The 12,168-nt window shown below is 39.2% G+C and overlaps 1 protein-coding gene across 1 annotated transcript in view; it reads left to right on the forward strand.

The window, feature by feature from the left end:
* MMRN1 (multimerin 1) overlaps positions 1–12,168 on the forward strand; it is a 189,878-nt gene that overhangs the window by 151,076 nt on the left and 26,634 nt on the right. The window contains exons 4-5 of the mRNA XM_040418156.1: positions 2,308–2,409; positions 8,113–8,289. Coding sequence (XP_040274090.1) covers positions 2,308–2,409; positions 8,113–8,289 — 279 coding nt within the window. The remainder of the gene's footprint in view (positions 1–2,307; positions 2,410–8,112; positions 8,290–12,168) is intronic.

The raw sequence follows: 12,168 nt of genomic DNA on the forward strand, positions 1-12,168 counted from the left end.
TAGAAATGTCGGTTAGCGATTAGTGTTGGTCGAGCACCAAAGTGCTCGTGTGCTCTGGTGCTTGAGTAGAAAAAAATATGAGACTTCTGCTATATAGGAATACTTACTACTAGTGAGTATGCCTATACAGCAGACATTTCATATTATTATTTATTTTTTTAAGCAACTGGCTATGCAGCTCTATAGTGTAGTGGTTAACATTATTGGCTGTAATGTAGAAGGTTGTGAGTTTGAATCCCGTCAGAAACTTTACAGAAATAGAGGTTAAATTACATTTATATATTTTTAGTAGTTGTAAAATATATATATATATATATATATATATATATATACAGTACAGACCAAAAGTTTGGACACACCTTCTCATTCAAAGAGTTTTCTTTATTTTCATGACTATGAAGGCATCAAAACTATGAATTAACACATGTGGAATTAACAAACAAGTGTGAAACAACTGAAATTATGTCATATTCTAGGTTCTTCAAAGTAGCCACCTTATGCTTTGATTACTGCTTTGCAGAGGTAATCCCCTGAAATGGTTTTCACTTCCCAGGTGTGCCCTGTCAGGTTTAATAAGTGGGATTTCTTGCCTTATAAATGGGGTTGGGACCATCAGTTGCGTTGAGGAGAAGTCAGGTGGATACACAGCTGATAGTCCTACTGAATAGACTGTTAGAATTTGTATTATGGCAAGAAAAAAGCAGCTAAGTAAAGAAAAACGAGTGGCCATCATTACTTTAAGAAATGAAGGTCAGTCAGTCAGCCGAAAAATTGAGAAAACTTTGAAAGTAAGGGCTATTTGACCATGAAGGAGAGTGATAGGGTGCTGCTCCAGATGACCTGGCCTCCACAGTCACCGGACCTGAACCCAATTGAGATGGTTTGGGGTGAGCTGGACCGCAGAGTGAAGGCAAAAGGGCCAACAAGTGCTAAGCATCTCTGGGAACTCCTTCAAGACTGTTGGAAGACCATTTCAGGGGACTACCTCTTGAAGCTCATCAAGAGAATGCCAAGAGTGTGCAAAGCAGTAATCAAAGCAAAAGGTAGCTACTTTAAAGAACCTAGAATATGACATATTTTCAGTTGTTTCACACTTGTTTGTTATGTATATAATTCCACATGTGTTAATTCATAGTTTTGATGCCTTCATAGTCATGAAAATAAAGAAAACTCTTTGAATAAGAAGGTGTGTCCAAACTTTTGGTCTGTACTGTATATATATATATATATATATATATAATCATACTTCTGATTTATATGAATGCATAATATGTAGGAAACTACTACTGATGTTTTAGCCATAATATATTTACATATATTATAATATATTATATATTCTAAACATATAATAATATATGTAAATATATTATGGCTAAAAACTAAAATTTTTTTATTTAGCCTCAATTTCTGAAGGAATTTAAACTCTCAATCTTCTACATTATAGCCAAGAATGTGCTAACATTCTACATAACAGCTACTACACTATAGAGCTGCATGGCCAGTTATGTAAAAAAAAAAAAAAGAAATATTAGACTTCTGCTATATAGGAATACTCACTAGTAGTAAGTATTCCTATACAGCAGAAGTCTTATATTGTTTTTTCTTTTAGTACCTGGCTATGCAGCTCTATAGTGTAGTGGTTAACATTCTTGGCTATAATGTAGAAGGTTGTGAGTTTGAATCCTGCCAGAAACTTTTTAGAAATAAATGCTAAATTAGATTTAAATACACTGACTCGAGAACACGTGATATTCGTCCGAACACCGCGATGCTCGAGCCGAACTGGTGTTCGGCCGAGCATGCTCACCCAACACTATTAGCGATGATTGTTTCAATTGTTGTCCCGTGTAAAGGGCCCATAAAGCTTTAGGATGCCATGTGCAAGATTTTTTTGGCACTACACCCACATAAGTACACACACATAAAATACTGCTATATAACATACACACAAGTAATACTGCTATACAGTACACACACATAGATTATTGCTATATGCTATACTAAGGTGTACAGTAGTATTGTTAAATGCTTTTCCCACATAATGTCCCTATATTGTCTACACTCATGATACTGTTCTATACTCAACTGACATTTATTATTGCCATACATTGTACTCTGTTAAGCCCAAAGGCTCCTCTGCAACCTAAGAAGATGCCAATATTCTAAATGACACATGGTAGATGCAGGGGGTATGGGGGCCTTTGGCGCAAGCTTATAATGATTTAAGTAATTCATGTTTCTTGGTATAGAATAACATCAACAGAAATAAACAGCAATATAAGTGCAACCTTACTACTTTGGTTTCAGCTCCACAGCTTCAAAAACAGGTACATCGGAACCAGGCAGAAAGCAGCCTTGCCATTAATGAGGTAGATCCTGAAGATAAGAGAACTTCAGCGTATGACCCAGGTAAATCTTTTAATGATGTTTATATGCTATGGAAATATAATATATATTTTAATAAAAGTGTAACAGAGTTGGCTATAGGGATTTACTGGCCTAACAGTATTGAAGACCGATCATTAGTGATTAGCGAAGTTATCTAAAATTCGATTTGGCTGCTTTGCCGAATTTCACAAAGATATTTGATTTGTCACGAATCACATTCCATTGTATGTACAGATGGAGTAGGGTTAACACTTCTGTTTTCTGAGATTTCTAAGTTGTGTTATCTAATCTAAGCAAACACCTTCAATTGCTTTTCAATGGCTTTTGTCTCAAGATAACATGATGAGTTAAGAAATTTGAGTTGAGAGCTGGAGTGCTAACCCTGTAGCAGGCGCAATGACGGGGAACAACGCCGATGGCACTGCCCCACCCCCCATTCATTGAACCCTTCAGATGCCACGTTCATCACTGATTGCAGCATCTGACATTAAAATTAAGGCCTTTCAGGGGTTAATTTGTGTAAAAAAAAAAAAAATACTCACCTCATCCATTTGCTCGCGAAGAGGCTGTCATGGCCATCTAGATTGAAGACCGTGCAAGAATCTTGGGCAGTGACGTGATGAATTGATCATGCAGGCCAGGCACGGTGACGTAATCACTGAGATTTCACGCAGTTTCTTTAAACAAGATGGCAGCGATGGCCTCTACGCAAGCAAATGTATGAGGTTTTCTCATCTCACCGTTACTAAGGCAAGATGATACACAGTCCCGACCACCAGCACGCTAGCGCTCGCTGTTTCAGTAGCTCCCATTGCGGTGCATAGGCGCTACAGAAACAACGTAGCACAGCAAGCTATGCTGTTTCTGCATTAGGGAGCTACTGAAACAGCGAGCGATTAACCTCTATGCTGTTTCCCGGCCTGCTGGTGGTCAGGACTGTGTCTCATCTTGCCTTAGTAACAGCCAGATGAGAAAATACAATACATATGTCTTATCACAAAAAAAAAAGCCACTATCAAGACATTATAAATAGAGAGCGAATCGAAGCTGACGAAGTGGAATTAGATCCGAATTTCAGATAAATTCAATTAGCAACGAATGTGAATTTCTTCGAGCTTCGTGGTAATTAATTGCATTTTCCTAAAATGGTGCTAAAATGGCGGCTACACGTGTGAGGACATGGGGCGGGATGGCCCATAATGCCATGCATGCAGTCAATCAGCAGCCAGCCCTGTGATGTCACAGCCCTATAAATATGGTGGCCATCTTGGATTCAGACATTTTCCAGCTTTCGGAGTGCAGAAACAGACGTGAGAAGGCGCTAGGAACAGCAATAGGAAAAACATCATTATGACAAAAAAAACGGAAAAAACGATTTATAAGTGCAGGGAAAGGATAGGGAGGAATCATTTCACAGCATCTTAGTGCAGGGAGAGATGTCAGAAGGCGCTAGGGACAGTGCTAGAAAAGTGATTTACAAGTGCAGGAGAGGATTATTTTGGGATCCAAATAGCCATTATACAGCTCTGTCATTTCAGCAATTTGTTCTTGGGGTGCAAGTGCTATGTTGAAAAGCCTTTAGTGGCTTATATCTGTGGAAAAAGAAAAATATATATTTAGTTCACTTCTGCAGTTATATGTGGTGAAAGTGTTTAGTGGCGTATTTCAGTACAAAAAGAAAAATCTATTCTCAGTTCACTTCTACAGTTATATGTGTTGAAAGTGTTTAGTGGCCTATTTCAGTACAAAAGGAAAAATATATGCGCATTTCACTGTTGGAGTTATTTGTGGTGAAAGCGGCCTATTTCAGTACAAAATGAAAAATATATTCTCAGTTCACTTCTGCAGTTATATGTGTTGAAAGTGTTTAGTGGCTAAATAAAAGTGGTATCATGCCTACTATAGTAAAAAAATTTAGACTAGAACATTCAGAATCACAGGTCACCAGAATCACAGGTGCATATCCATCAAGCAAACATGATTGATAAAAACGAAAATGGCTGCACACCATTATACATACAAACAATAGAGCTAAGAAATGGGAATCATTCTAGATAAAAGTGGTATCATACCTACTATAAATGAGTCAATAGAAGCTCTTAGCGCACATATTTGATCAAACGTGTGTCGGGCCCATCTACCAGGCGTCAAGGTGGCTTCCGCAGATGGGTCCCTAACACTAATATACCGCCTCTCTTGGACTTACCTAAGCCTACAATTTTCAGGGCAGTGTAGGAACCAGCTACATAAGTACTCTACTCAGAAGTCCCAGGTAGATGTGCGTTGTTCAGTCTAAAAGAGGCGCTACTCTCAATTGTCAAGATGAATCAGGCGTGGATCAGCCAGGATTTCCACCCACCAATGCCACCTCAGTCATTGTCCCAAAAGCAATTTAAGCAGGGAGGAATCATGACTTCAGATGGAAAGAAATGTTGAATATTTTAAAAAACTAATATATAGCACTATATTCAATATAGTGCTATATATTCGTTTTTTAGAATATTCATCATTTTTTCCATCTGAAGTCATGATTCCTCCCTGCTTAAATTTCTTTTGGGCCAATGACTCTTTGGCCCACAAGCAAGAAGTAGGGAGGAATCATGACGAATATTCTAAAAATGAATATATAGCACTATATTCTATAGTGCTATATATTCATTTTTGACCCACGCCTGTATTGATCGTGTAATATAAGCAGATTATGCGATCATTACCTTGCTGATTTTCGAGTAAAAAAATAATAATTTTAAATATAGCGAATATTTGAATTTGTGAATATTCTACGAATATTCTACAAAATATTTGCGAAATATTGCAAATTCGAATATTGCCCCTGCCGGTCATCACTAATTAGCAATACTGATGGATTATTGAGCAAATGCTGACCGAGTGAAGGCGTATGCTCCACAGACAGGATCCGTTTTTGTGGGTAATTGTTCTGACGGATCAGAGGAAGGGCAAATTAATTAGTGACGTCAACACTAATTTACTGCTGACACCCTCTCCACTCTGTCGGGGGGGGGGCTCTACTTGTATAAGCGTTTAATAGAACAGGTTCTGTATACATCTGTGTGGAATCAGTTGACGACGGTGTAAAAGGAGTGCGCTTCTTCTTAGCACTAACATCGACCTGTAAGGCTGAGTTCATACTTGAGTTATGTGGTCAGTTTTGGCCCCATGACTGCCCAAGTAAGTGAAGTGTGCAGTGATTCTAAGAGTGACGCCTGTCATCTGCATGTCATACTGACTCACAGTATTATTTCACTACCAAAGCAGACTCCCCATGCGTGTTACTGCAAGGCACAGTGTTCTACACCACTATAAAGGCTCTCTTCACCCAGGAAATAGCTGTTTATTAATGTAATTTGTCACTAATAGAGAATCAAATTTGTGAAAAATCCTGTCATCTCTAATTATAAATCATAATGGTCAAAAAATTGTTCAAACCAAAATACACTACAATAATTAATACTTAATAAGCGGAAAGTCATGGTATCCATTATACATAATTTCTAGCCATTTTATGACATTTCTGAGCGAATGGTTGGAGGCTAGCTGGGAACAAGTCTTTTCATATACAGAACATGGAAAAACTGAAAAATCTACTCTCTAACTCCATATAGCACACCCTCAGAAGCAGCATCAGTAATGAAGTATATTACCCAATAGAACTAACCAGTTATCTGGAAGTTGGTTAAGACAGTAAATCACTTACTAGCAAGCAGCAGTTTCTGTGTTTGTGTGTCTCCAGCAGCCCATCCCTTCTCCTCCTTCACCCCCCTCTCCATAGAATTCTACGTAATCTGATTCTTCAGTGAGCAGGCAGCCCTTCGCTAAAGACTGATCTGTGCAGTGAATTGAGAGTTAGTGAAGAGGAGGGGGAACAGGTGATGAGCCCGATAAGTGTAGAAGGAAGCAGATTCTCTCTCTTATAAGATATATTACAATTAAGATATAATTAAGATATTTCTTATTTTGACCTGTCCATTCATGGAAAAAAACAAACAAATGAAAATACATTTTCAAATATATAAAGAGCTGAAAACAAAATTAATCAAAGCTTTAATTTGTCTACTTACATAGTAAATGATTTAACCTTCATTGAAGTACTATTAAAGGAGTGTATCATCAGAAAATTCCAATTATTTTAATAAAGTGTTTATTATAACCATATTTTTCAAAATTTTTGTTGTTTTTCTTGGTGTTTTTAAATAGGACAATCTGTATCTTGAAATATTAAAATGTTTACAATAGTCACTAAAACAAACAAAATAGACAGATTTTTTTCTGTTTCATGTGGCTCACTTGTCTGCTTTGCTGTATAATGAGATGACAGATCCAACAGTCATCACATTATCATTAGAGGGCAGCGGATTTAACCCCTTAAAGAATGGGCCTTATTTGACAACAGGAATTTAATTCTTTTTCATACTTCCACAGTCAAAGGTCCATAACTTTTTAGTTTTTTCATTGATTTCATCAAAATGTTTTTAATTCATTTTCTTTAGTCCGGCTAGGGGACTTCTCATCTTTTATAAAAAAGCATTGGTACACTGAGTATTCCAAGGGATAATTGACTGTCAGTAATAAACTGAACCTTATAGCCATGGTAGCCCTTTGACCCTTTTCTAAAATACCATCTTCCACGTTCACCCAGAGGCAACCCCCAGTCATGTCACATAAGAGTGACAGAGGTAGCCTCCTTCTTCTACCATGGTCATTATTTCCTGAAGCAACTAGAGCTCCATCCCTGTACAGCACGTGTGTTGAACATGCTCCTGCAAGACTTCAGGGCCAGGAGTGAGTACGTCTTCACTGCCTGGCCATGTCAGTCAAAGCAGCACCAACTTGAGCTTGGCTCCCTCTTTCTAAGTTCCCCATATCAGCTATTGGAGCTCCATCTGTGGGACGCATGGCCTTGAAAATCAGACATTTTTTCAGAGAGACTGTTTTGACAAATTAGTCCTAGCTAGCTTTTGTGCCTTTGCTTACTATGATTTTTTTTTTTTATAGTAGTTAGCAATAATTTAAAGGGGTTGTCCGGGTTCAGAGCTGAACCCGGACATCCCGCCATTTTCACCCCGGCAGCCCCCCTGACATGAGCATCGGAGCAGTTCATGCTCCGATGCTCTCCTTTTCCCTGCACTAAATTGCGCAGAGCAAAGGCATTTTTAGGAGTTCCGGTGACGTACCGGGGCTCTCCATGGGGCTGACAGGAACCCCGGTGACGTCACCGGCACTGATGGGCGGGATTTAGCTCTGCCCTAGCCAGTAAAACGGCTAGGGCAGAGCTAAAGCCCGCCCCTCAGAGCTGGTGACGTCACCGAACACACTGCAGGGCGGAAGTTACCGCCCGGCAGTGTGTTATTAAAAACAAAAAAGCCTGTGCCCTGCGCAATTTAGTGCAGGGCACGGGAGCGCATCGGAGCATGCGATGCTCCGATGCTAGCCTCAGGGGGGTTGTTTGGGTGAAAAAAAGGGTATGTCCGGGTTCAGCTCTGAACCCGGACAACCCCTTTAAGTGAAAGTGTCTTCAAAAATCCTATTTCCTTGTCGGAGCCCATCATCAGTCACTTATTTTTGCACAAACAATATAGCAAAAGTCCCTCTAAAGAGATAAAGATAAAGCCAGAGAATTGATGTCAATTGATTCTGTGAGAGTTTTTAGATCCATCACATTAAACTAATAGCTTTTGTTTTATTGTTCTACAACATGATATGAAGCACTGCAGCAAAAACTGACTGAACAGATTTACAACCAAGAAATGAAGCTAATTCTTCTCCAAAGGAATGCTGAAAATATCTCATCAAGCTTGAGCAATGTGCACAGAACACTGTATTCTCTGGAAGAGAAAATCAACGAAGCAGATAAGGAGAAAAATCTGCCATCAGTCCTTAAAGGTAAATGTGCATCAAACCACTTCAAGTAAATCATATGTTTTAGTATTTTTTTCTATGATGGAAAAAACGTCAAAACAATGTTTATCTCAAATTCAGGATTGTTGATTTTAAAATGAAATTTCTCCTGCAGTTTACTGGGCCAGCACAATAGAGAAACGGAGGACAAGTGGCCACCTAGGGCCTCAATGAGGAGGGGGCATAAATTATGAATTAAAAATAAAATAAAATCAGCCTTCAAAGTTCTTTCTATAGCTAGTCAGACACTGTGTCAAAGTGCAGATAATGCTGTAAGTAATGGTGGCCAGCGAGCCAATGTATGCTTTACCTGCATTAAAGTGCTCATTGTGCTCATTGGTGTGGGAACAGCATTAGTCAAAAAGAAATAGACTTTTGCTACGTGACCTGCAGCTAAAATAAGTAATAAGATCCTCCTTCTAGAGGGAATTCCTTGATAGAATAAGCAACAAGTCTGTGTTTGTGCATACTGAAACTTCTGCCTTGGGCACCTAAAGATCTAGACCTGCTTCTGATTTGTAGCTACTGCAGTGTCATACTAGATAGGTCTTCGGTATCTGATTGGTGGAGATCCAACACCCGGGACCCCCAATGATCAGCTGTTCCTGTGAGCGCCACGGCCTTCTCTCTTCTTTTCCTAGGCCAGTGATGTCACATTCATTGATAACAAGTGAATGGGGCTGCAATGTACGGTGCTGTGCTTGGTAAACTGCGAGAAGGCCGCGAAGCTCACAGGAGCACCACTGCCTTTTCAAAACAGCTGATTGGTGGGGATCCTGGGTGTCAGACCCTCACCAATCAGATACTGATAGTAAGCCAAGCAATAGGTGATGAGACCAAAAAATAGACCAAATTTATCAGCCTGTGAAGTGAAATGACAGTAAAAGGGTTTGTGTCACAAAAAATATTCTACGTTTTTCAAACCAGGACCTGGATCTGAATTCTTTTGTAATTGCATGTAACTAAAATTTAAGAGGTCAGTTATTAAAATGGTGTAAAGTAGAACTGTCTTAGTTTCCCATAGTAACCAATCAGATTCCACCTTTCATTTTCCAAAGGAGTTGTGAAAAAATGAAAGCTGGAATCTGATTGGTTGCTATGGACAACTAAGCCAGTTCTACTTTGCACCAGTTTGATAAATGACCCCATTAGTATAGCCACTGAGCCAGTCAATAAAATGTATCTGTACAGCGCTACCTCCTGTTTGTTCTTTTCTTTACTTCTCAGTTTTAGTCTTCAAATGCCACCAGCCATAACTTCTGTTAGAACCTGTGGCGGTTACAGGGAAAATGTAAAGCAAAAAGTACATGCCCCCTGAGCTGCCAGCCTGAATAGAATCTAGCAGAATAAGTGGTGCAATGAATGGGGAGAAGTGTGGATATAATTTGTCATATACTATATGTTGTGTGATTTAATATTTTTTTATATTAACCTTGACGCAACCATTTAAGGACCTTGCGATTTTCTTTTTTTGCATTTTTGTTTTTCATTCCCCGCTTTCCCAGAGTGATAACTTTTTTATTTTTCTGTTCATGTAGCCATATGATGGCTTATTTTTTGCAGGAAAAGATGTACTTTCTAATGGCACAATTTATGGTTGCATAAAAACTAGCTGTAAGCGGGGAAAAAATTCTAAATCGGGTGAAATTGGGGAAAAAAAGACGCAATTCAGCATTTTTTTTTATTTTACTTTTTTTTTTTTTTTTACGGCATTCACTATGCAGTAAAATTATCCTTTTGCCTCCATTCTCCAGGTCAGTATAATTACAATTATACCACACATTTTCTTACGTTTTAATACTGAAAAAAATAAAAACTTTGAAAAAGAATTTAGTTTTTCATCAACATATTCTGACCCCTATACATTTTTTGTAGTTATTTATATGAGTTAGGACTAATTTTTAGCGGGTCAATCTTAACTTTTTAATGATACTGTTTGAAGTGTGTGTGACTTTTTTATCAGATTTTATACAATTTTTGGGGGGAGATGAAGTGACAAAAATGGCGAATTGACCATTTTAATTTTTTTTCCATTACACTAAGGATGCCCAACCTTCAGTCCTTCAGCTGTTGCAAAAGTGCAACTTCCAGCATGCCCTGATAGTTGTAGGCTGTCCGGCATAATGGAACTTACAGTTTTGCAACAGCTGGAGGGCCGTAGGTTGGGCATTCCTGCATTACGCCATTCGCCATATGGGACTAATATTGCTATATTTTAATAGTACAGGCATTTTTGCATGTGGCGATGTTTATTATGTGTATACTTTTTATTGGTAATTTATTTTGATTTTGATTTTGGGGAAAGGGGGGAGATTTGAACTTTTAGATTTTATTTTTTATATTTTTTAAAACTTTTTAACTTTTTTTTAAGTCACCCTGGGTGACTATAACTGGCAATCATTAGATTGCCCATTGTGTTCTGTTATGAGTATATAGCCATCATAGAACACTTCATTTATAATATAACAGTACAGTGCTGCCACCTGCTGGCCTGTATTGGTCTATACTAGTAATAGCTACTGTACCGAAGCCGGCTTTAGGCTTCCAACTATTATGCTAATGTAACAGGTTCCCTGATCTCACCTGAGGAACGCTGTTACGGGAGCGCGAGCATGCGGCTCCCGCTTCACGAACTCTCAAATGCCAATTGACTATGACATTTCAGGGGTTAAATGTATCAGCCTTATAGTCGATTGCATACATCCACCATGGGTGCCTGCTGCACACACGAGCAGGTGCTATCTTTAAATTGCGGACTTTGAGGTTGCAAAGGGGTTAACACCTTTCGGCCCCTTTCACACAAGCGAGTTTTCCATGCGGGTGCAATGCATGACATGAACGCATAGCACACGCACTGAATCCTGATCCATTCATTTCAATGGGTCTGTGTACATGAGTGTTTTTCTTCATGCATCAGTTCTGCATTGTGTGAAAAACGTAGAATGTTCTATATTCAGCTTTTTTTTACCAGACCTGGCCCCATAGGCCCCTTTTACATGGGCAAGAATTCCTTGTGGGTGCAATGCGTGAGGTGAACTCATTGCACCTGCACTGAATCCGGACCCATTCACTTCAATGGGGCTGTTCAGATGAGTGGTGATTTTCACGCATCACTTGTGCATTGAGTGAAAATCGCAGCATGTTCTATATTCTGTGTTTTTCATGCAACGCAGACCCCATAGAAATGAATGATAGCAATCCTTCCAGGCCCTGACGCAGCAAAGCAGCCCCAAACCATGATGCCCCCACCACCATACTTCACAGTTGGGATGAGGTTTTGATGTTGGTGTGCTGTGCCTCTTTTTCTCCACACATAGTGTTGTGTGTTTCTTCCAAACAACTCAACTTTGGTTTCATCTGTCCACAGAGTATTTTGCCAGTACTGCTATGGAACATCCAGGTGCTCTTGTGCAAACTGTAAACGTGCAGCAATAGGTTTTTTTGGACAGCGGTGGCTTCCTCTGTGGTATCCTTCCATGAAATCCATTCTTGTTTAGTGTTTTACGTATCGTAGATTCGCTAACAGGGATGTTAGCATATGCCAGAGACTTTTGTAAGTCTTTAGCTGACACTCTAGGATTCTTCTTCACCTCATTGAGCAGTCTGTGCTGTGCTCTTGCAGTCATCTTTACAGGACGGCCACTCCTAGGGAGAGTAGCAGCAGTGCTGAACTTTCTCCATTTATAGACAATTTGTCTTACCGTGGACTGATGAACAGCAAGGCTTTTGGAGATACTTTTATAACCCTTTCCAGCTTTATGGAAGTCAACAATTCTTAATCGTAGGTCTTCTGAGAGCTCTTTTGTGTGAGGCATCATTCACATCAGCCAATGCTTCTTGTGAAAAGCAAACCCAGAACTGGTG

Source organism: Bufo bufo, chromosome 2, assembly GCF_905171765.1.
Source record: "Bufo bufo chromosome 2, aBufBuf1.1, whole genome shotgun sequence".
Classification (NCBI taxonomy): Eukaryota; Metazoa; Chordata; class Amphibia; order Anura; family Bufonidae; genus Bufo; species Bufo bufo.